The 23,857-nt window shown below is 37.8% G+C and overlaps 1 protein-coding gene across 9 annotated transcripts in view; it reads left to right on the forward strand.

Annotated features, from left to right (window-relative positions):
- Positions 1-342: 342 nt before the first annotated feature.
- Positions 343-23,857, forward strand: part of PCM1 (pericentriolar material 1) — a 40,227-nt gene continuing 16,712 nt past the window's right edge. For 4 of the 9 annotated variants that reach the window (XM_050338111.1, XM_050338119.1, XM_050338114.1 and 1 more), the window contains exons 1-21: positions 343-541; positions 3,916-4,048; positions 4,631-4,876; positions 6,014-6,286; positions 6,830-7,000; positions 7,176-7,292; positions 10,662-10,839; positions 13,125-13,234; positions 13,663-13,879; positions 15,111-15,309; positions 15,592-15,768; positions 16,493-16,650; positions 16,864-17,078; positions 18,201-18,352; positions 18,435-18,564; positions 19,242-19,376; positions 19,821-20,011; positions 20,554-20,751; positions 21,659-21,881; positions 22,006-22,151; positions 23,097-23,287. In XM_050338111.1, coding sequence (XP_050194068.1) covers positions 3,953-4,048; positions 4,631-4,876; positions 6,014-6,286; positions 6,830-7,000; positions 7,176-7,292; positions 10,662-10,839; positions 13,125-13,234; positions 13,663-13,879; positions 15,111-15,309; positions 15,592-15,768; positions 16,493-16,650; positions 16,864-17,078; positions 18,201-18,352; positions 18,435-18,564; positions 19,242-19,376; positions 19,821-20,011; positions 20,554-20,751; positions 21,659-21,881; positions 22,006-22,151; positions 23,097-23,287 — 3,523 coding nt within the window. In that variant the 5' untranslated portion in view covers positions 343-541; positions 3,916-3,952. Of the gene's footprint in view, positions 542-3,915; positions 4,049-4,630; positions 4,877-6,013; positions 6,287-6,829; positions 7,001-7,175; positions 7,293-8,522; positions 8,712-10,661; positions 10,840-13,124; positions 13,235-13,662; positions 13,880-15,110; positions 15,310-15,591; positions 15,769-16,492; positions 16,651-16,863; positions 17,079-18,200; positions 18,353-18,434; positions 18,565-19,241; positions 19,377-19,820; positions 20,012-20,553; positions 20,752-21,658; positions 21,882-22,005; positions 22,152-23,096; positions 23,288-23,857 lie in introns of all 9 variants that reach the window. The other 5 variants (XM_050338112.1, XM_050338117.1, XM_050338113.1 and 2 more) reach the window with 3 other exon arrangements.

The raw sequence follows: 23,857 nt of genomic DNA on the forward strand, positions 1-23,857 counted from the left end.
CGGCCGCAAGACCGTCCCGGGTGTCCCACAGCCCTGCCGCGGGCGGGGCGTTGCCCTGAGGGGAAAACTACTACTCCCAGGAGGCGCCGCGGTCAGCCGGGGGGCGGGGCCACGCCTGACGCAGTGCGCGCTGGGAGTTGTAGTTCCGACCACCCCCCCCACGGCCGTCCCAGCGGTTGCGCGCGGGATCCCCGGCCGGCGCGCGGGAAGCTGTCCCGCCGTGCGGGGCGGGCGGCGCCTGCGCAGCGCGGACGGGCCCCGGCGGGCGGGGGTTACCAGGTAACGGCGCGTGTCCGTCCGTCTGTGTATCCCTCCGCCAGGCACCGCCCCCCGCACCCGGCGGCCAAGATGGCGGTGGCGGCCGAGGCAGGGGCGCTCTGAGCGGCTCCCCCAGCGCTGCCCTGCCGCGCCCGGCCACGCCAGGCCGCGACGCTGCCCCGCTGCCCGAAGGCGGAACGCTCGTCCGGGCAGCCCAGGCCCCGCGACTAGCGACCGGCGGCAGAGGAGAAGCCAGGCCGGGTGACCTCCCCCTTGGCGCGGGGTGAGCCGCCCTCTCCTGCCCCCCGAGCTGCCCCCTCCCCGTGTGGCGGCGGGGGCCGCGCCGGGGCAGAGCGGCCCGGGCCGGTCGGGCCCGTGGGTGTGGGCGGCGGGGAGCGGGCCCAGGGCTCGGGTTCAGGTCCGGGCAGGGGGAAGCCTTGCGGTGCCGGCGGGGTGTGCGGGCCGCGCCCCCCGCCCGGGCAGGGCGCGTTACCCGCTCTCCAAGGAGACGCCGCCGCGCCCGGGCAGCGGAGGTGCCTGGGGCAGAGCCCGCCCACACACCCGCCCCGCGGCGCCGGCTTTGGCGCCGCCAGAGTGCGGGATCTGCGCCCGCCGCCCCCGGGCCGGGAGCGCCGCGCCCGCCTCAGGCAGAGGCTCGGCCGGCACGGCCGCCGGCACTGCGCTCGGGGCCCGCCGGGAGATCGGAGCAGGTCGGGACGACAGAGCCTGCGGGAAGGCTCCGGCGCTGGAAGTGCCGGGCACAGCGCCCCCGGTCCGGGTGTGTGAGTGTGCGGCTTGTGAGAGGTGCGACAGGAGGGGACTTGCTCTGTTGACTGTACCTGTTCCATGGTACTGTGTGGTTGGCGTTTAATGGGTTAATGCTCGGGTGAGGAGCGCAAGTCTTAAGAAGCTAAAATTAAAAAGAAATGTTTGGTGTCATTTTTTTTTGCCTTTATGATACTGTCATATGGCTTTTTGCGACCTTTTTTTTTTTTATTTATTTTCAAAAGTTTGTACAGGATTTGGTGCTATAAAGAGCTCTTGCAGTTCACATGAATGGTGTAGGAAAAAAATCTCAAGAACAACTGCTGTAGAAAAAAAAGCATTTTGAAATACATACCTTTGTTTTGCTAGGATATATTAGTAGTAGTTCTGAGCAACTGCCATATGTACAAGATATGTTTGCCCCATAATCCTACATGTTAAGTTATTTTGTCTGTAGAAAATATTCTCTAAAGTCCTTTTTAGTTTTTCTCAAGTCTGTGTAAATGTTATAAGGTAATATTGATAACGCTCAAATAGGGCTTTTATACAGATTCTATAATGTGCGAGAAGCTGAAATTGTCAATGGTTGCTGGATGCAGAAACAGATAACTAAGATACCAAAGCTTTTAGAAGAGCATTTCTTGTGGAAATAGCTGGTAAAATGAAAACTAAGCAAAAATACAAATTGATGAAATGTGTGTGTGGAGGTGGGAAACACAGCTTCGGATGAGAGAGTTTCATTTCTAAGAAAAAGGCTGGCTGAACCTCTTTGCGATTTTTAACTGAGTTAAAGGGATAAAATACCAGCAGAGCTCTCGGATCTTAAATTCACTTTATCTGGAAATATCAAAGCCTATAATATGGAAGTTTAGAAACTTGCTCTTTGGGAGGGCCACAGTTCTGCTAGAACACTTTAAAATCTGCTGGCTGGAAATAATCAGGTTATTGTTATTTTTGAGCTGTATTTATCAGGGTCTGTTGGTGTATGCCTGGTGTCCTTGTTTGAGAGTATTCAGGATATTCCATCTGAGGCAGTGAGCTTACTTCAGAGGTAATGAGAGACTTCTGCAGCAAAGTTGGTGAGGACAGGTTTTGTGAAAGTTTTAAAAGAAATAAATGTGTGTAACGTAAACATGAGTACTGCCACTTCTTTTTACAGTGGAAGGTAGGGAAAAACTTCTTTTGCAGTGGTTTTAGTGGAATTATATAACATGATGATGAGGAAACAGCTTACTGAATTGGACTGTAAACCCAGATGGCCTCTAATCTTCCTCATTATGCTTAGTGACATAGGTCAGGATGCAGTGTCTGTTGAGATGTTGGGTCTTGCAGATCTACAAAGCTGAGCAGTTTATCTGTAACTGAGGAAAGTCTTTAAAAGCACAGCTGGTTTTAAACCGGTAACTATGCTTTTGTTTTTGGGACGAAGAAGGGAGTATGAATTAATGTGCAGGGACAGTAGGAGAAAGTTCCCAAAGTAGCAGGCACTGAGTTGTACCTGTGTTATGATTCTGATTTCGAGATACAGAAGCTGAATTACTCCAAACTGTTAATGTGAGTGGAGATGTGGTTATGATAAAATGAGCACACCTGGTAGATCCCATTTCCTTTATGGTTTAGTAATAGGCTGTGTTTGCACAGAAATACTGCCTTGTGCAGGTGTGCCTACTGAGAGGGCTGTGTTGTGCGATTTTGCTTGAATCTTATACCTAAGCAAGATAGGTGTATTAATACAGCTTTTAAACTTAGTTCAGGATTATTCTGTTTTCCTTTCTAGAACTGATATTAAAAAAACCCAACAAACTTCTTAGATACGTCTTAATCTTGAGTCTCAGATGATTTCATTGCCTGCACTGTGTGAAAATTAATAGTAGATTAGTAGGCTGCAGTAAAATTTTGAGAAATAAGTTGTCCTTTTTGATTTTTTTTTTTTCCAATTAAAAATAAAGCTTAGCTCATGCCCTAACACAGCAGTGAAAACTAGCTGGAAAAATTAAATCTCTGCAAAACTGTTTTTCTTCTGCATCTGTAACAGTACTTCATAGGTAAAGTTTGTAGCTTTGTGCAGTGGAATTGTGCTAGCAGCACTTAGTGTACATAGTTGTGTATTCCTCACCTTTTTGAACAGGCTAATCTAATTTTATTACCATAAAGGAATACTTTTTTCCGATCTCTCAGCTTTAATGACTTTTATTTCTAATGTCAAAACTAGAAACGAAAATGAAAACTTTACATTTAGGTTGCTTCATAGTGCACAAAATGACACTGTTAAAGAGCAGCAAAGTTGTAGGAAATCCACATTATTTTGTTTGGGTTTGGTAGAAACCATAATGTGTCACAGCATCGATTGCTTAAAGAGCTTAATGTGTGGTAAAGGAAGTAAAAATCCTTTCACTGATGTCTGTTTTGCTCGTATTTTGTTGAGTGTGCCATTCAGTACTCTGTTGACAGCACATCAGTGTTAAAATGAACGTGAAAGTTTGATGTACTAGGTCTCCAGAGTCACTCATTATGTCAAACAGACATCACCCTGGACCTGAAACTGTAGGCTGTATGAATTACAAAGCAGTCTTTCTGAGCTCTGTACTGTTTGTTTTAAAGTGAGGGCAATTGAGAGCCTCCCCAAAAAAAGTTTCTTTGGTAGAGTAGAGATTAAAAAAACAAAGGTAAAAAACCTCCAAACCCAGAATTATTTCTTGTTTATTTTTTAATGCCAGTTTCTATGTTCTCATTGATACATTTCTAGTATCACAGTTTAGTAAATAGGGAGTTTAGTTTCCTAAAACAGCCTTGCGTTTGCATGTTATAATTAATATGTAGTTGTCATCTCAGATTATGGATCTGTAAAATATTGTATGTAAACTGATTTTAATACAGCACATTTTTTTTTAGATTGTTTCTTTTAGGTTGTTTTTATTGATCGCTTGTCATGGCAACAGGAGGTGGTCCCTTTGAAGAAGGCATGAATGACCAGGACTTGCCCAGCTGGAGCAATGAGAGCCTTGATGACCGGCTGAACAACACGGTATCATCACTCTTGTCTTGCTGTTGCCGTTTGATGCTGTACAGTAGAATTGCCAAGTAGATTCTGCTACTGGCAGGTAACAATGCAAACCCCTAAGCCTTGTCAGTACAGCTCTAAGGGAAATATCTGCAAAAACTGAGGTAGATGTAAGCAAGCAAGGAGTGTAATTCAGAGGTTGTGAAGTCTGTAGAGTATTTATGGCAAGTGTTTTGGGCAAATAAAGTAGCTAGACACAAAAGCATTGTAAATGTCATGAAAGGGAAAACTGTAACTTAGAAAGTTCCAAGTTCCTGAAGTGAAAGTCCTCAGCAAAGAAGAATAATATGATTTTATCTTAGTTTGAAATTAATTTTATGCATTTTACGTTAAAATTAATTTCAGATTTCCTGACAAGCTATTTTTAATTATGCAGTGGAAAAAATTTTATTTGTAAAGTGACATTTGCTCTAGAAAATGTATTTTGATATTGGTTACTATTTTTACTTCTGAAGTGGAAGTAAACTCCACTGAATGAAATAATTTACTTTTTGTCTGTGGGTGTAGCAAATGTGACTTTGTTTTTTCTCTGTTCTTCCCCTTAAGGACTGGGGAAGTCAACAGAAGAAAGCAAACAGATCTTCAGAAAAAAACAAGAAAAAGCTTAGTGGGGAAGCTGAAACAAGGCTTACTAATGATATATCTCCAGAATCCTCACCTGGAATGGGACGACGGAAGACCAGAGCTCCTCATACTTTTCCTCATGCTCGGTACATGACCCAGATGTCTGTTCCAGAGCAGGCTGAACTAGAAAGGCTTAAACAAAGAATAAACTTCAGTGATCTGGATCAGGTTTGTGTGAATACTATCTCTCACTCAGAATATGACTACAGAATTTATTCAGTTATGTCTTAATAATGTGACATTTGAGGAAAACCTTTCATAAGAGATTAGGGTAAAAAAAGCTCTTATAGGCACTATGAGAGCCAAATCAAAATTCTGGTTTTGAACTTGAGAAAATTAGGGGAAGTTTGGGACCATGGCTTTCCTGTGCTTAAGAGTATGCTAGCTGTCTTCACTCTCTTACTCTCATCCATTAACAAATTTCTGTGTCCTCAGATCAGTAGTTCTTACTCTTCGTACTTGTCTGCCGCTTGAAAATATCTGTTACCTTATTTTGAAAGTCTGTTCTTGAAAGTGCCAGTTTGTGATTCTGAACATTGTTATCCTTGTGGATTAAACAGAGGAGTATCATTAAAAACTGCTCCTCGGTAGAGTGTAGAGAATTTTATTGCACAAATTCTTGAGCTATAACTTTTTTTTTTTGGGAATATGGCACATTCATCCTTCCCTTGTCCAAAACAGTGAAAAGTATGAGGAATTAATTCTTTGGTAACAAGGCATAAATTTGTGCAAACAGTTTCAGAACAGAGGCTGGTTCACCTTTCCCAAAGGTTGTTGCTAACTTTGTTGGGTTGTGAAGATTCTTTCAAGTGTGATTCATTGTGTTGACTTAGAATATAAAGGCTGGGTATAACTTCCCTCTCAACTGTGTGTTATGGCAGCATGTTGCTATTCAGAAAGTTCTCAAGGAAAGCTGAAGTTACAGGGTATCATATTCTACAGGGGAACATGTTGATTTTTTTATTATTGTTATCTTGTCAAATGTACCTGGAGAAGTAGGATGCCTTTCACTATGGTAAAGGTGGAGGCCACAGCAAGAATGAGAAACTAAATTGTGAGGAATTGCAGAACCTTTTTGCTTCTCATCTGTTCTGGGAGGATGGGCTTGCTTTCTGAAAACTGTATGGCAAAATCACCAGCACTGTCTTTTGCTAACTTTTGGCTGGTCAGAGACTAATTAGGTAACTTCAAAATCAGTCTAATAATACTGCAGAAATAGTAATTCAACTAGTGAAACTAATCAGTGTTGAGAACATATTGGATAAAAATAGTAAAGCAATTGTTCTTTCTTTTGTTTTTATACAGAGAAGCATTGGAAGTGACTCTCAAGGCAGGGCAACGGCTGCTAACAACAAACGTCAACTTAATGAAAGCAAAAAACCATTCAACTTCCTGTCAATGCAGATTAACACTAACAAAAGCAAAGATCCTGCCTCAGGTTCCCAGAAAAAGGAAAGTGGGGTATCAGCGCAGTGTAAAGAGCTGTTTGGAGCTGCTCTGAGCAAGGATTTCTTGCAAAATTGTCAAGTCTCTACTCAAGAAGATGGAAGGGGAGAACAAATGATGGATAGTAGCCAGGTATTTACATGTCCTGTAAAGTCTACAGAATATTGGTATCTGTATCTATATATCTTAATTTTCGGTGCATCTTTCTAAATTTCTTAAAACTGTAAGTCTTTATTGGAAATACTTCCTACTGTTCTGAAAGGCAGCTTGAAGAAAATGTGAAACCAAACTTAATCCTCTATTGTTCTTTAGAAATCCACTTATTATTAACAGTAGCGGTATTAATTTTCATCTTAGAGGTTGACTCCCTTTAATAAGGTTCCAGAAAATACTCTCACAGTTCAATATTTTCCTGTGCCGATGAGCTCATTTCTGTTTTGGCCTGTGTTGACAAGAAGCCCTGTGCTTCAGCCTTGCAACTTCTCGCGTGCATAAATCCATCCTTATAAAAAAGCTGTTGACTTTTAACTGCTTTGGGAGGTGTGCTTGTAGGATTGAAAGTACTAGTGTGTCCTCCCTTTAATTACTCCTTTGCTGTTGCTGTCACCATGTCTTGTGCATGAAATACGTTGAAGCTGTAGCTGAATGCATTCAGTAACTTCAGTGTCTTTACAGATTGTGAGCAGACTAGTTCAAATTCGCGACTATATTGCTAAGGCCAGCTCCATGCGGGATGATCTTGTAGAGAAAAATGAAAGATCGGCCAATGTTGAGCGTTTATCACACCTTATAGATGACCTTAAAGAGCAGGAGAAATCCTATCTGAAATTTTTGCAAAAGATGCTTGTAAGTTTGAGAACATAATGTATCTGTTTCTGCATTGTAAGCTTTTTTTAGGAGTTGACCATTGATGTTCTGATGGTAGTACTGGGGGTGTTGGTTTTGGTATGCAGTACCTTCCATAACTCGTTTTTACTGCCCCCTTATATAGCTTTTGATTCATGCCAATGAAATGTTTCAGGCTAGAGAAAATGAGGAGGATGATGTTCGGACTGTAGATTCAGCTGTGGGATCTGGTTCTGTAGGTGAGAGCACATCGCTAAACATTGATGTGCAGTCTGAGGCTTCAGATACCACGGTAAGCTGCCTTTTAGTAATTAAGGTGCTGGAAATGAAGGCTTTATTTTGGTTTTGTCATGGTTATGGTAGTGTCATAATCTGCAGTTCAGTTAAAAAATGGTAAATCCCAAGCACTCTCTTCAGGAGGACTTCATGCATGTATTGATTTTTATCTTTTTTTTAATATGGGAAAAGAAAGTAATGATTCTATCACAGCAAAATTATAAGGATTTTTTTTCCTTTTTAATCAAGAAATGAAGGGTTTTTTAAATCTTTATTCTTCAAAGTACAACGAAGGGTTAAATGTGTACTTTGGCAGAGCATTCACTGGCTTGATGTAGGAAAAAATATTTTTCTATACAATTTTTTGTCCATAAGTTTACTTCTGTTACTAGGGAAAATTTTCTGGTTTTGGATCAGGAGACGGTTAGAAATGAGTCATTAGTGGGCCATTGTTCAAGTGTCTTTCTAGTGATATGACAGAAGTATTGACCTAGAACAAAAGTTTCTCTCATTTTTTGGCAAGATGTTGTGAATTTAATGCTGAGATAAAGAGTCAATCTTCCTTTCTATTTATAAATGCTTTTTTTCTTTAACATAGTAAACATTTCTTGTAGTAGATGCAAAAGCATTTTAATAACTTTAAGTTTTGCCTCTTCTGATGCTGCTATACTGAGGGAAAGTACTGGAGAGCAGGTGCTCTTCTTGGCCAGTTAGTACAGTGAATGTTCTGTGGACAAGGAGAATTTGCATGCTTGGAAGTAACAGTTAAAACATTAAGAAGCTTTTGTAATTATTTTTGGCTTTATAAGAACTGTTTCTATCCCTGTGAAGAAATAAAATGATACACATGGAAGATGCACTTTTAACTTGGGAAAAAAAAAAAAAAAAATTGGAAAACGCAGAAAAAGACCAGTACATTTACTGAGAAGAAACCACGTAAACTTGCATTTTTCTTCGTATTTGCAAAATGCGGTTTGGTTTTTGTTTGGCTCTTCATTTTGCATCTAAATTCTCTTTATATGCAACTTGAGTATGTAGAGTGCATACTTCTGGTCATAGAACATTGATTGCTTTATGGAGCCTTATGCAGATTCTAAGAGTGACTAAATGTCTTCACCCTTTAGTAGATCTTATTGATATTAGTTTTCATTATTTGACAAGATAAAGCAGTAGGTTTGTAACTTTAAAATGCATGCTAAGTTGGAACATATTTTCAAAATCTAACATACTAAACTATTTGATAAAGGAGGTATCTTTTAGTCTGAGCATTCGGCCCCGCATTGAGGACAAACTAGGGAATTCAGCTTCACAGGAACAGGTTACAGACATTGATGTTACAACAAGCCCTAAAGGGAAAAGTGACAGAGCTGCTCTCAATGACAGGGAAATCTGGCCCTGTGGGATTAATAGCCAGGAACATGGATTGCTTTCAAAGGTATACTTCAAAATGTTATTTTAACCTCAAACAGGGATTATGCAGGCTAGTCTTCTCTCTCCCCCTGTCTCCCTTATAATTGCTTTAAATGTATTTTTACTTACAGCAAATGTTCCCTTTGGACTGCTTATGTGTATCCAGCTGTCTTTTCACTGAATGAATATTCTTTGCCTAGAGTTTTTTTTTTTCTCTAAATAGAGATGTTTGACAACTTTTTCTTCCTAATTGTTAGCATTGACAGAAAATTGTTAACTCTGACAGTTAGCATAGATGTAACTCTGTACAGCAGGTGCTGTGATTTTATGTAGATGATCCTTCCACTTTTGTTGTTCCTTTTTTGGGGAAAACATACTATAAATGTGACTTTTGGACGCTTGTCGTGGTTATGCCAATAGTCTGCTGATACAAATTTAAGCTAATATCATGTAGCTAAAATAAATTAGAGAGTAGTAGCCTTAACTTGTTCCAGAAATGTTTTTGTGTAGCTGTTTATATAAATATTTGGTTGGTGGGGAAGACTTAAGGAGCATGGAGTCTAAAACTTGCTTTGTTACTTGTTACCAACTTTTCTATGCCTTTTCCTTTGCTCTTATTTAATTAAAAAAAGTCTTAAATTTGGTTATTTGTTTTCTCTAAAAGAAAAGGCTTAAAATTTTTATCAAGCTTACTAGTTCAAGTTTAGAACTAAGATTGAAAAATTTGTTACACGATTTTAGTGAACTTAAGCAATCAGGTACTTCAGATAAAGCTTTTGTAGTAGGGGAGCGAGGCTGACAAACATACCCTTTTTCCCTTGTTCCTTCATGCTGATTTCATTGTGTGATATATTTTGTCTCTGCTTTCTGTAGAAAAGATAAAAGTTTAACAGGAATGATCAGTACCAGTTGCAGTGCATCTTTTAGTGATACTTGGAAAAGTTTAGAATTCTGGTTGTGTTCTGTTTTCTCTGATGGAAACTTGAGCATTCCTTGATACCCAAAACTAGTAAATAAAATCCCTGCTTCTATTCTGACATTTGATGCAGAATATTTGAGCTGAATTTTCTGCTTCAGGAACTCAGCAGTATGTGGGTAGAAGATTATGCTTTTAAGTTAGTAGTGTTCTTCTTAGATACTTGTTAGCTGCTAACGAAAAGGAGGCAATTTTTTCCATGATTTCATTTGCATAGTGCAATAATCCAGCTTCAGACAGGATCAGGATCTTAACTGGATGTCTCATTATTAAAATAGTTAATTAAAATACTTAATTGGCTGGCAATCCTTGAGTAACAGTTTTGATGCAAATCTTCAGCTCTTAATTAGGATAGGATGAGGAAAATAACTTGTTCTAGTATATTTTAACAGCTCAACATGCTTCCATTCTTTCAGGTCTGTTTCCACGTGTTTGAAAACGTAACACAGAGAGGAGATTCTGTGCAAGTTTTTGTTTTGCAGTTTGCTTACATAAATCTGGTCTGTTCTAGCGTCAATGCCATAAATACAGCATACAAGGCAAAACACGTAGGTTAGAGAAGAGTAACTACCCAAACCATTCTGCTGAAAATTTAGTGATTTTAGGGCAGTGAATCAATTGAGATCTTTCGTGTAGTTCCATGATACAATGTCTTATCTTGCTTACCTTTACCAGTGTTAGAGGTTAACACCCTCTTATATGATTTAAAAGTCAGAGGGATGTCTTTGGGACATTAGGTCAGCTGACCTGGATTTCTAAAGAAAACTTAAACCTCCAGGAGTGATAAGCGTGTCTTGGTGATTTAGGCTTCTCCCTGTTGGATGTCTAAAATTTTTTAAAGATAAAGTACTACTGGAACGGTGAAGCTGTTTAATTTTCACTTTTTTATACCAACTAGGCTGTTGGTTCCTATGCAGTTATGCCTGTATTGACACTTCTATTACTCTTACTCAGCAAATAAATTGTCACAGTTATGGTAATGTTCCTCTCTATTTGCAGGCCAGAGATCCTCAACAGGAAGCTAAAGAGGAGTTGGAGAACTTGAAAAAGCAGCATGATTTATTGAAAAGGATGCTACAACAGCAGGAGCAGTTGAAGGCTCTTCAAGGGAGACAGGCGGCTCTTCTTGCTTTGCAGCATAAAGCAGAGCAAGCCATTGCTGTCCTGGATGATTCTGGTATGTGGAATTGTGGTGTCTTTAATATCATGTTATCACAACTTGATGATTAAAGCTGGAGTTGTGGAATAAACACTAAAAAAGTCTTTTTACAATGCACTTTTAAAAAGTTTTACTAGGAGGCTTCTATTTCTGAAAAGAATTGACTATGTAACATTGTAAAACGATGTGTCACTTAAAAAACACACAGCTGATTACTTTGCTTTACTGTAAAATCCTAAAAGTATGGGGTTTTTCTCTCAAGAATTGCCTGCCACCAATACCAGTCAGATTAGAAGCCTGCCACTCGTCTCCATTGTTGTGCTGGGGCTTTGAAGAAAAGAATTAGAGTGGGGGAATAAGTGTGTCTCCCTTTCTGCATCCTTCTGTCTATAGGCAGTTAGTAGTTTGAGGTTTAGTTTGCTTTTAATAGAATTTTGGGGTTTTTTTTGCTGACTGGTTGCTTGACAGTTTAATAGCCATTAGTAGACTAATGGTTTATTTGATAAAAGAGAGAGTTGCTAAAGCAGTCACATAAGTAGATGTGAAACTAGAACTCTGAAATTCTATGGCATGTAAATTGAGGGCATGATTCTGATAATAAAGCACCATCATTGTTATAACCTTTAGTTTAAAAGCATTCTACTAATTTGTTTTCATATATTCCCAGTTTTTCAAAGTTATCTTTGGGAGAGAGATGATTCCTTGAGACCTGCTCAGAGGTTGTCAGCAGAGTTGTTTTCTTAAAGGCTCAGTCTTAAAAGGGAAACAGTTGTTCTTGTTTTGTGCACTGGTGACACTTGAATTTTCATTTGTTGGAAAACTCATCCTGCCCCCTCAACCCCTCCCAAAATCCTGTTTGTTTTTCTTTTGAAATGGGCTACAGTTGCATGTGCTGTTTTAGGGAATTGACATTTTTGCACTGAGAAAGTTCAGATTCAGTCTGTATTAGTGTTCCATGACTCTTCCCTGTAAGAGATGCCTTTAGGCTTGATTAGAGGGTATACGGGATAGCAGTTCTTGCTACAGTTAATTTTTGTATTTAAAATACCTTCATTTGTACAAATAAGTCGTTGGTTTCTACACTTTTTTGTAAAAGTCTCCTGTTAATGTTCCTTGTTCTGATGAGCTGGTTCTTCCTGTTCTGCTGCTCTTGATTTGATAGATTATAGGAAATAAGGTGTAACTAGGGTGGAGAAATTTTAGAAAGCTGCCACAGGAGCAAGAGAAGCAAGTGCCTTTGAAAGGCGTTTCCTTGTTTCCTAAATGGTTTTTGAAAGTTACTGTTCTCCTGTCTGCAGTAGTAGAACTGTAATGGAATCTGCTTTCTCTGCTTCCCTGCAATATACAAAGCTCCATCTTGAGGAGCGGCTAGGTAAAGTGGGTAGAAAAAAGGATTGCTTGTGATAAATTAGAACAATTTTTTTTTTTGTTAAGGATTTTGTTTGTTTGTTTGTTTCACATTTCTATTCTATCAATCTTAACACAAAAAGCAGTAAGAAACTGTTATTAACTGACTTAAAAATTCAGTATGTGCCAGAACTATGGGGTAGGAAATGTTAAGATTCAAATTCAACTTAGGGCAAAGTAAGCATATTTAACTTTGAAAACAGTGAAACTTTATTATGCATGTAATGAAGTCATGATCTGTGGGAAAAATAAATAATATTTGTGCTTTATTTTTCTTACAAACTTGGTTCATATTTGGGGAAAAAGGAAGAGTTTTGGGGTCTACCAACTGCCACTTCAATATCTTAGTACTATTTGAATCTGAACTTTCAGGCAGGGGGAAAAGACTTTCTTTTAAATATATTCCTCTCATAAAGCTTTTTGAAGGACAAGCCCCGAGACTCTGTTTGCAGCTGTGAAGGTTACATCTTATACCAGTGTGAAAGCTTGGTGTCCTATTAATTTATTATTTTAAGGAAATGGAACTTCATGTACTTTTCTTAGTTTAGCCATACCAAATAATTTCTAAATTTTATTACTAACAAAATGTTTCTGTCAGCCCTAGACAACTTGGTTGCTTTTGTTTTACTCTGACCTTTTTAGCGAAACATGGAACAACCTTAATAAGTCCTTTCTTATGGTCCTTCAGAAAGCAGCTCTGAGTTGTTGTGTTAGTATTTCCATAATGGAAGTAATCTTTCAACAGTAAAGCTGCTGGGAAGGACACAGCATTAAAAATATGTGCTGTGTTTTTAGACTTCAGTATATTAATGTTAAACCATAGATTTTTATCAAATAGCCTTTATTTCATCACGGTGGCAAAGTATTTACATTTCCTCCTCTTTCTGTATGCCCAGTTGTAACAGAGACTACAGGTAGTGTTTCAGGAGTAAGCCTTACATCAGAACTGAATGAAGAATTAAATGACTTAATTCAGCGCTTTCACAACCAACTTCATGATTCTCAGGTCAGTCCTTAGACTGCACTGTATCAGTTTTACCATTATCAGTTTTTCTTAATCTTTTTAATAGTGCAGTTAAATGTGTATTGCTCGTTTCTCTGCATTTGCTAGTGAAATAGTCAGACTTCCCCCAAACTTGAAAAATCAGCATCTTTTTGTTCTTAAGGTTTAATAAATGACTGAGCTGTGCTTTGTCTTGCAGGTTTCTATGAAAAGTCCAGAGAAGTAGTTTCTCTATTGCAATAAAATTATTAACTCAGTATATAACTTATATATCATTAAAGTGTTTTCTCTGTATTTCCCTTTATGATGTTCTTTGTTTTGGTGTTGGTCCTGGTGTTGAGTCCAGCAAGCCCATAAGAGGGCTTTTTGTTTCTTAGAATTTATTTACCTTTTTCATAGCACTCTGAATAAAATGAAGTTACTCTTTTTAGACACAATCTGTGCCAGATAACAGAAGGCAAGCAGAAAGTCTTTCACTTACCAGAGAGATTTCACAAAGCAGAAACTCTTCGGTGTCTGAACACCAGTCAGATGAGAAGGCACAGCTTTTTAACAAGATGCGAATGTTGCAGGGTAAAAAGCAAAAAATGGACAAACTATTAGGAGAACTTCACACGCTTCGTGACCAACATCTAAATAACTCCTCCTGTAAGTAAATATAGGCAGAATTGTATTTTTTCAAGAATACAACTTTTTAATGTGTGTATTTTAACATGGTCTTTCAGCTTGCAATTGGTTAATGAAGTGTAGATGATAAAACTGGGCTGAGGCAATATGAATGTAAATGTTTTTTAATGCTGTGTAAGTTTCTGTCTTAATGAAGAACTCTACAAGTGATGATGAGTGTCTTCCCTGCTGGCGCTTTGGTTTAAAACATCAAAGTTGACTAATGTGAGGGTGTGATGATAGGGTTTTTTTCTTCAAGGCTTGTCTGTGACACGTCTGGCTTGTGGAGAGTACCATATGAACTTGAACTTTCTGTGTTTTTATCACAGTACATCCACATTTATTTACTCATCATTTCATATGTTAGTACCTCTACGGCATTATGGGGTTTGCTTGTCCGCTGTCAAAAGGCTTCCTTCTGAAGTCACAAGGACTTCAATCATAGGCCATTCCTGAGGACCTTAACTGTCTGAATGGACAAGGGTTTTGGCCTGTTCTTTAGATGGCTTTGTCCTCTCCTTATTGTCTTGATGTGGGCCTACTTGCTGCTCTCAGTTTCTGTTTCTAGAAATGCATTTGTTCTGGTGAGGTTTATCCTGTAGCTGGAGACTTCTGAGGGGTGATCACAGTGTGTTGTGGTTAACATTAGGAAACGAGGCACTGGAAGCCTGCACCTGGAGGAGGACATGCTGATTTAATAGTTACGCTGCTGTCCTCCCATTTTTCTGCATGTACTTAATGCATATAATGTAAACATACTCGTGTATGGTTTCGTATAGCTGGGAGAAGCAAATATCACATTTATGTTCCACAGCACATGAACAAAAGAGCTTAGCAGATGTGAAAAATATTTCTAGGGTTTTTCTTTATATCAACTTTGAAATGTTCAATTAAGCTGAATTGTTCTTTTTTATGATAAATCTTTAAAACAATTCCTTGAGCAGATTCACAGCATGAGAGCTTTCACTTACGACATTTGATAAAGCTAAAAGGGACTAACTGAAATCTTGTTTGCAACAGGTACCTTATTACTCCCTGCCTGTTGAATCATTGCATGCCACGAACTTAAGAAAAAAGCTTTAATCTTTCTAATAAAAGTTATTAACTACTGTTTTGTATGTTGGTGATATTTTCTGTAGTTATTTTAATATCATTCATTTAAGCAGATTCCTTATTGCAAATTGTTCACGTGAACTGTATTTCTTTCCTGTAGTTTTTCCTGCTTCAGGCTCTCCTCAAAGGAGTATTGATCAAAGAAGTACAACTTCAGCTGCTTCTGGTCCTGTAGGCATAGTAACTGTTGTCAATGGAGAATCAAATAGCCTGCCAGCTGCTCCCTATCCTCCTGATTCTCTGGTTTCCCAAAATGAGAGTGAAGAGGATGACAATCTAAATCCAACAGAAAAGCTTCAGTAAAAGTTCTTTAATTTCTTTTCATAATGTGCATTAGTGATTTTCGTTTTTTTCATATTTTCATATTTCCATATTTTAATCTACTTAATTTAGTATTACATACTCTTTAGTACGTGGTCTAAGACAGTCAAATGAGTTCAGAACTTCAAACAGAAGGGTATTACAGCTGGGAAATTGGCAGCAAACTTTAAGAACTTTAAATTGTATATACACTTTTTAACTCTACATAGATTCAATTAATGTGACAAAGCAGATAAAATATTCTCTTTTTTTCTCCTCAGGAAGCTAAATGAGGTTCGTAAGAGGCTGAATGAGTTGCGTGAGTTAGTTCACTACTATGAGCAAACATCTGATATGATGACAGATGCTGTGAACGAAAACACTAAGGAGGAGGAAGAAACAGAAGAATCAGAAAGTGATTCTGAACATGAGGATCCACAACCTGTTACAAATATTAGGTCGTTGTAGTTTTTGTCATCCTAAATCCTTGTGGTTGAGTTGTTGCTTCAGGAAACCTGCAGTATGTTATTTCAGTCAACCAGAAATAACTTAAATCTGTGCTTACGTTAAATTGCCAATTTTTTTTATTTGAAGTAGCTGTGTTACACAGATGTTTAATAATCATCTTGACCTGGGTAGCTTATTTTTGTAGATCAGAGTTAATATTTAGAAAATCACTGTAAGAGGCTTCAGAAATCTGTAATTCCTTTGGGTTTAAGCACTGTAAAATTAGTCCTATGGAATTCCATTAGAAGGTTACAGTCCTAGACTAGGGAATTGGAGTAAAAACAAACTTCAGTTTAGAGAGGTATTTACAGCTATGGTCTAACAGGGCAACTGTGTGCATCAAGGATCTTCACTGTGCTGAAAGGAATACTCATTTAGCAATGAATCATATAAAGCCTTTAGAATACAGACATAGACCTGAAGGTCTCTTGTACTGTCATAGTTCTAGCAGAGAATAATTTATAGCTGCTTCTAATTGTTTTTAAAAAAATAATCTGTTAAAGAGATGAATATTGAAAAATTCCATATGTCTGGACTGATTTTATATGGAGTTGTGTTTTTTTATTTTAATGGTCAGGACACATTCCTATAAACGCTAGGTAAAAAAAGACTGAAGTAAAATTGTATCCATATCAGTTCTTAAAAAGTTAACACGAGTAATTTATTTTACCCTAGAAACCCTCAAGGAATGAGTAGTTGGGGTGAAATAAATAGCAACTCAAATGTACAGTGTGGAACTAATAACAGAGATGGAAGACATCTTAATACAGACTGTGAAATAAACAACCGATCTGCTGCTAATATAAGGACTCTAAAGATGTCTTCTGCTCTAGGTATGTTCTAAAATCATCTGTTAATTTTATATCTTAGTGCACATAAAGCTGATGGCTGCACAGAATTTGGGAGAACCTTGTTTGATGAAGAAAATGTTTAAGAGTCTAATCATTAAGCTGATATTTTTCTAACATCTAGTAGTTACAGTGGGCTTCAGAAGTTCAGTAATATGTCTTTGGTACTGTTTTGTTTCCTCCTCTCCCTGCTTCTAGACTGTCATAATAGGGAGAATGACAAAGACCTTGATCTACCCCAAGGTGAAGAGGATGAAGTGGAAGAAGATAGAGTTAGTGAAGATTCTGTGTCCAGTCACAGAAGCAGCCTGGGTGATGCTGCTGGAGACGCTGAGTTTGAGCAGAAGATCAATAGGCTTATAGCTGCAAAACAGAAACTTCGACAGTTACAAAACCTTGCTGCTATGGTGCAGGTATTTTATAAACTTGTACACAAAAGTGTAGCCTTCATTATTTCATGTAATGTATAACTTGTAATAGGGAATAATACTCTGTGTAATGTAACATTTAACCATGCTGATTTTTAGGATGGGGAAAAGAGATACTGTTTAATTCTTCTGAACTTAAGCATTGTACTTCTGAAGTTCAAATTTGGAATTTTCTTGAGGCATGCTAACATAACAGAAGGATGGCCTTATTATTTAACTTTAGCACTGGATTACAAAATAAGAAGCAAGAAGTCTAATATTTTAAAAAATAATATTGGTCTACATTTTAAAGATGGTAGTGAATATTCAGCAGTTTTAGGTTTTTGAACAGTAGGTTTTGTGGCATTGCTCAGTCAGTGAAGAAAAATGTTTTGCATTAAAATCTTTGGATGTTGCAACATGTCTGAGTTGGGGTGTTTTGGCTGGGGGCAGTGTGTTTTGTTTATTTTAGAGTTTTGAGGGCCAACTGTGAATAGGAAGTGTTTTTAATTTGGAATCTCTCATGCTAATTTTTAAAAAATAGAAGTGCAGTTTCACAGATATAATGTTGCTACAGAATGCTCACAGAGGTGCATCAGAAATGTAAAAACTTCATGTGGAATTTTAAAATCAATCTTAATTGGAACACGTTTTACAATAGCAACGGTATACATTAAATTTTGTTATTTCAAGATTTTACTCCTGTCAAAAATTATTTTAAGTTGTTAATAGTGATATTTAATTTCACGACTGCAGTAATTAAGCAGTTTTGTTCACCTTAGTCTCCTGCTCCTCTTTGCCTCCCCCTTTGTTTCTTGATATGCTTGTCTGTTTCTGTCTACTGAGTCACAAGCAAATGGTTTATGCATCCAGAATGAGACAAATTAGTGAAACTTCCACTATAAATGCAAGATAGTGTGAGCTTTATAGCTTTACATTTTCTCATTAACTTAGCATAAAGTCATGATGCCATGTTGATGATAACTTCTCAATTCATGATTTGAACTAAAAGTAAAGCTATTCAGGCTGCTATTCTGGTTTTGAAAAAATCAGTTTGACAAATTAAACTTGTTACATTTTATGTGTTGTCTTGAAAATAGTCCAACTGCCTTTCTGATATTATTTCAGGATGATGATTCAGAAGCTCAAGGAACAATTGCAAATGCATCTAATATTGATGACTTGTTGGGTGAGATGGAAGAGACAAAGCAACAACCAAACAATGTCCGACCTAGTACCAACAAGTTAAAAAAAGATGCACGACTAAATGAAAAAACAAGGTAAACCTTTGTCAAAGGATGGTAGAGTCATGCTTTAGGCAACTTTTTTGCCAAGTAACATGTGGGTGACTTACTTACACAGAGAGAAGTTTTATGAAGCCAAACTTCAGCAGCAACAACGGGAGCTTAAGCAGTTACAAGAAGAAAGAAGAAAACTGATTGAAATTCAAGAAAAAATCCAAGTGTTACAGAAAGCTTGTCCTGACCTTCAAGTAAGTAGAATGTATTTCTTTGCTTTCTTAAGGTGTTGAGCAACGGAACATAAAATATCTTACACATTGTTTTTCTCTATAAAAACTGGAAGAAACCTTAAAATTGGTAATAATTGTATATACTGTAAGCAGGTGGACTATTAAACCCAGAGAAGAGTTCTGCTTATGTCATTCACTGTTCTTGCTCAGTGATTGCTGTATCAGGCTCTAAGTTTCACTGTGGTTTGTCCTCAAAAGCCTTGACGTAGTCTTCAAAGATAGAGAACCTGCTGAAATTTGTCTGCCTGAAATTTGTCTGCCTATGCCTGCCAATCACTGCTGCTTCACTTCTCTAGTAGTCATTTGCTGTTATTTTGGAACAATAAGCATGATCAACACTTTCTTGCATTTAAATTTAACTGCTAATTTTACTGTTTTTCATGCTCCTTGAAGATTAACTTTTTTCTCTGAAGTGAGCAGTAAATTATCAATACCTGTGCAACTAGAGTATTATATAATATTACGTAAATTGTTTTGATTCCTAGCTAAGTTCTGAAATAAGTATTTAGCTTTGATTCAAAAATCCCTCCCTTTTCCAAGAATACTGACTTTCTTGCCTCAACTGTGTTTGATTTTAGCCACAGTTAAGTTTTAGAAAGTTATTAAGCTCTATTTTGCCTATTTGCTTTCTCTTGTAGGTGTCAACTGGCCTGGGTAAGTGCCCAGCAAACAGACAGACTTCACAAGCAACATTGACTCCGGCCATGAACGAGTTTAACGCAGCTGGCAAGCCTTTATTTGAGTGTGATCAGTCTGTAACAGTAGGCAATGAGGTATTTCATACTTGATATTCTGTGACTTAAAAAATGTTTAAAAAGGGAAAAAAGTTCCAGGTGACTTGGACATGTTTTTAAGTACTTAGTGTGGGGAGTGGAGTAGTAGCCATTTTAACAGAACTTGATAACTTCTTTGTTTTGTTTGTGGAAATACTGCCCTGAACTGGCAAGACATTCTTCCCTAAATATAGCAGTTATTGTCAGCTATTAATGTGTAAGCTGAATTAATTTTGAATTTTTACGGTCAACATTTGATAGTGTATACCACAGACAAGTCATCCATAAAGAAGATGAGGGAAGTATTTGAAACATAGTTTCTTCTGTGCATCTTTCTTCCCTTTTTCCTCCAAAATTGTCTTAAATGATGATCTGGATATTACATACTCTTCCTGAAAATGATGGTACCATTATATTCTAATTCTTCCATTTTACCTCAAAAAGTTATGGTCTGAGATGAGAAGACATGAGATTTTAAGAGAAGAACTGCGACAGAGAAGAAAGCAGCTTGAAGCTTTAATGGCTGAAGATCAGAGGAGGAGAGAGCTCGCAGAAACAATATCTACTGTTGCTGCATCTGTTAAAAGTGAAGGATCAGAAGCTCAGTGTACTCCACAGCAGAGTAAGACAGAAAAGTAAGAGCACAAGTCATTCTGTGTTAAGAAGTGGGTATTCCTGTTTAGTGAGGTGTCAATGTTGGAGCAATTTCCTGTGTTCATCTGAGCACTGAATATGATGATAAAGCAGAGCAGTAAATTGATTTCTTGACTTCTAAAAGTGACTGTTAGTTGGCATCTTGCCAGTTTTGTGGGTTTTTCCAGCATGTTTAACCTCTCCTGTTCTATAAGTGGGAAAAAGTTACCTATGAAGAAAAAAATTAATGTAAAATGCCAAGGGATCAAAATAATTGTTCTTCATCTCTGCTTCGTTTATGATAAAGTAGTATTTTTCCAAAACAGTAAATAATTTCATTTAACTGTCCCAGTATTAGAAGAACACAAGTTTCATTTTGCATTGGTGAGATAATGTTTTAATGCGTTTTGATGCAGCTTGATTAATTGCAGATAGACAGATGTGTAATTGTCAACAGATTGTTTTAATCATGTGTCATAAACTTAAAAAACCCCCTCCTTTCCAAACATCCCTGTTCTTCCCTCGCCCCTGCGATGTTCACTAGGACAATGGCTACCTGGGGAGGTTCTACCCAGTGTGCACTAGAGGAAGAGAATGGAGATGAAGATGGTTATGTCTCTGATGGAGTTGGTCAGGCAGAAGAAGAGGAAGAAGATGCATCAAGTTTGAATGACAGCTTCTCTGTTTATCCCAATAACAACATACCAGAAAATGCCTATTTTGTTAAAGAAAACAAGGATAGGTTAGTAGCAATACTTGTTGATCTTATGTTTGTGAGAGTGTATTTGGAAGGGGGTGGAAGAAGCATTAACTACAAGAAATCCTTACAGCAAAGGGAAACTTCTTTGTGTGCTAGGGAGGTGTAAGTAGTGACATTTTCTTGTTTGAGTCTTTATATCTGCAATGCATATAACTAATTTGGTTATTTCTTCTGTTTTCAGTGTTAATAAATGTCTGACATTGAGCTCTCCAGTTGTGTCGCAGAGGCTCCTGATGTTCCTGTGTATTTTTAATCAGCTTAAAAGATAATTGATCTGAAATTTTTGCTGTCATATAGATCAGTCTCTTTGAAAATAGTAGTTCAGAGAATTAAACTAACTCTGAAATTTTTCCTAGTAAATTGTTGGCTTTTGTAGTTTTGAAAACTATTTAAGTCTTGTAAATATTTTTAACTCTTGCTTACCTGATTGAGTTCCTTGATAAGTTTTGTGTCTAAATAAAAATGCCATGTTAAAAGTAATCTAAATATCTTCAGTTATTCTTTCTGGTTTTGATACCAAACTAGTTTCAGTAGCTAGTGGCCTTCTAGTCAGGGGCTGGACCTGCTAATGTGCTGTGTTGGTGACTTCTATTCTTACCTGAATTCATATTATATAGCAGTAATGGACAATACTAAAAAAGATCCAAACCCATTATTTAGCACTTTTTTTTTAACAGTGGTAGTCGATTGGGGTGATCTTATTTTCTATTTGTTTAGGATAATGTGAGATTGACAAAATGGCAGGGGTGATTAGCTGTCACACTAAAATGTCTTGTGCCAAGTGCCTTGTTGACATACAATTGAAACATAATTTGAGTAGTGGAAGTATCCTTAGAAGTTGTTTGAAATGTTGGATTTTTTCCTCATTCTTCATTTTTGCCCAACCCAGGTGGAAAAATTGCCGTCCTCTTTCAGCAGATGGGAATTACCGTCCAGTGTCTAAGGCCAGGCAACACCAAAACATAAGTATGCGGCGTCAGGAGAACCTTCGGTGGATATCTGAACTTTCTTATGTGGAAGAAAAGGAACAATGGCAAGAGCAGATCAATCAGTTGAAGAAACAGCATGAATTTAGTGTCAGCATTTGTCAAACTTTGATGCAGGATCAGCAGGTAGATATGAAGCGCAGCTGTTTTGCTGTTCTTACTTTGCCTTTTTTTTTATTTCCTTAAATCTCTCCAGCAATAACTTCTGGTTTTGGTACTTTCGTCACTGTTATGTATTTTCTTTCCACAGACCCTCTCTTGCCTTCTGCAGACATTGCTTACGGGCCCATACAGCATGATGCCAAATAATGTTGCATCTTCACAAGTACATCTTATTATGCATCAATTAAACCAATGTTACACTCAACTGACTTGGCAGCAGAATAATGTCCAAAGGTTTGTTGACTGTATTAGTGCTTAACTATGGAATTTGAAATGCTTCAGTAACAGGGAACATGGTTATGTGAATAAAAGATTACAGATAATGGTTAAATATGAGACTTTTGAAATTCTAAGTTGATTTCAAGCTTTTGAAATTGTATGCAGCATTTCTGGTTGGTTTTTTTTTGACCACTGCTTTAACACCTTTGTACAGGTTCTTTTTGAGTAATCTTCCTTCAAGAGAACCAAAAGTTGGCAGCTCTTCCAAAAATCTTTTCTGATGGCTTTATTTGGCTTTTTTGATTTAGGCTTGCTTTCTTGAATACGCTTTTGTGTCTGTAGTTTTTGTTGGACTACCTGGCAAGATTCTGGATTCTAATTGAAAGACAGCAGAAAAGCTTTTTGTCCTTTCTTGATGGTGTCAGAATTTATGCTTCTTTCCATTTGGATATACTGTTTTTACTTTCTAAACAAATGACCTTTTTTGAAAGAAGTTGTAATAGTCATTTTAATCATTGCATGAAAGTTCAAGCTCTTTATCTCTGTATTTTATAAGTGGTACATAGTTACTGTACTCTCATACAGTTTTATAACGTAATTTTAACTTGAGTTCTGCAAATATTTTGTATATTTGGTTGTTTCTATTGAAGTTTCCTTTTCAGCATGCTTATTTCTTATTAGAATGTAGTCAATTTTTTGTTGTTCTTGCAACAGTGTTTAACCTGTAAACATGACCACTCCTACAGAGCAGTTGGTTTTAATCCTGTGCCTGTCTGTCACTTTGGATTAAAGATATTTTTTCTTGAAGTTTTTTTTATTAGCTGAATGGAGCAGTTCTGTGTGTACATTTACATGGTGCAGGTGAAATAATATGAAGCTCAAATTACTTTTCTGTAAATTGACAGCATCTCCTTAGCATTCTTCTTTTTTTCCCAAGTCGTCATTTTTTTTGTTTTCAAGGCTGAAACAAATGTTAAATGATCTTATGCGCCAGCAAGAACAACAGTGTCAAGAGAAGCCATCAAGAAAGGAGAGAGGCAGTAGTGCACCACCACCTCCATCTCCTGTTTTCTGTCCGTTCAACTTTCCTCCCCAGCCTGTGAACCTCATCAATGTTCCAGGATTTACTAATTTTTCTTCCTTTGCTCCAGGTGGGTATTACTAAAGGTTTGAAAAGTAATATGATTTCAAAAACCTCCATTCCCTCATTTAATTGAAATCTTAGTGTGAACTTGCTGAAACTTGGTAACTTTTCCTTTATATTGAGATGATCTTAAGCAGGAATTTAACATTTATTCCTGAAGAATTGTGTGTTTTTAATCCAATATGAAAAGCAAGACTTTCTCAGTATGCATTTGCAGTTGAAAATACCAATTCCATAAAGTTAAGGTTTCAAATGATTGAAGCGTTTACATACCTTCAGCAGTCATTTAATAGTGTTCTGACTAAGTGAACCCTCTAATTTCAAAGTGGCACCTGGTAATTATTTCTGGTTTTTTTAGAACTTCCAATACTCATTTTTGTTCTATATACCTGTAAGTGGAGTGTGTTAACTGGTTTTTGTTGCCATCAGAGCTACAAAGTAACTGTTGACTTGGATACAGTATTCCTAATCTTATTATCCAGTCTACTTTTGCTGTTGAATTTGAAAGGAAAAAAATAAAGTAGGCATTTTACTGTATAATCCAAAGTTGGCAAAACTGTCTTAATGTCTTAATAAA

Source organism: Myiozetetes cayanensis, unplaced genomic scaffold (assembly GCF_022539395.1).
Source record: "Myiozetetes cayanensis isolate MyiCay16 unplaced genomic scaffold, myiCay2020 scf7, whole genome shotgun sequence".
NCBI lineage: Eukaryota > Metazoa > Chordata > Aves > Passeriformes > Tyrannidae > Myiozetetes > Myiozetetes cayanensis.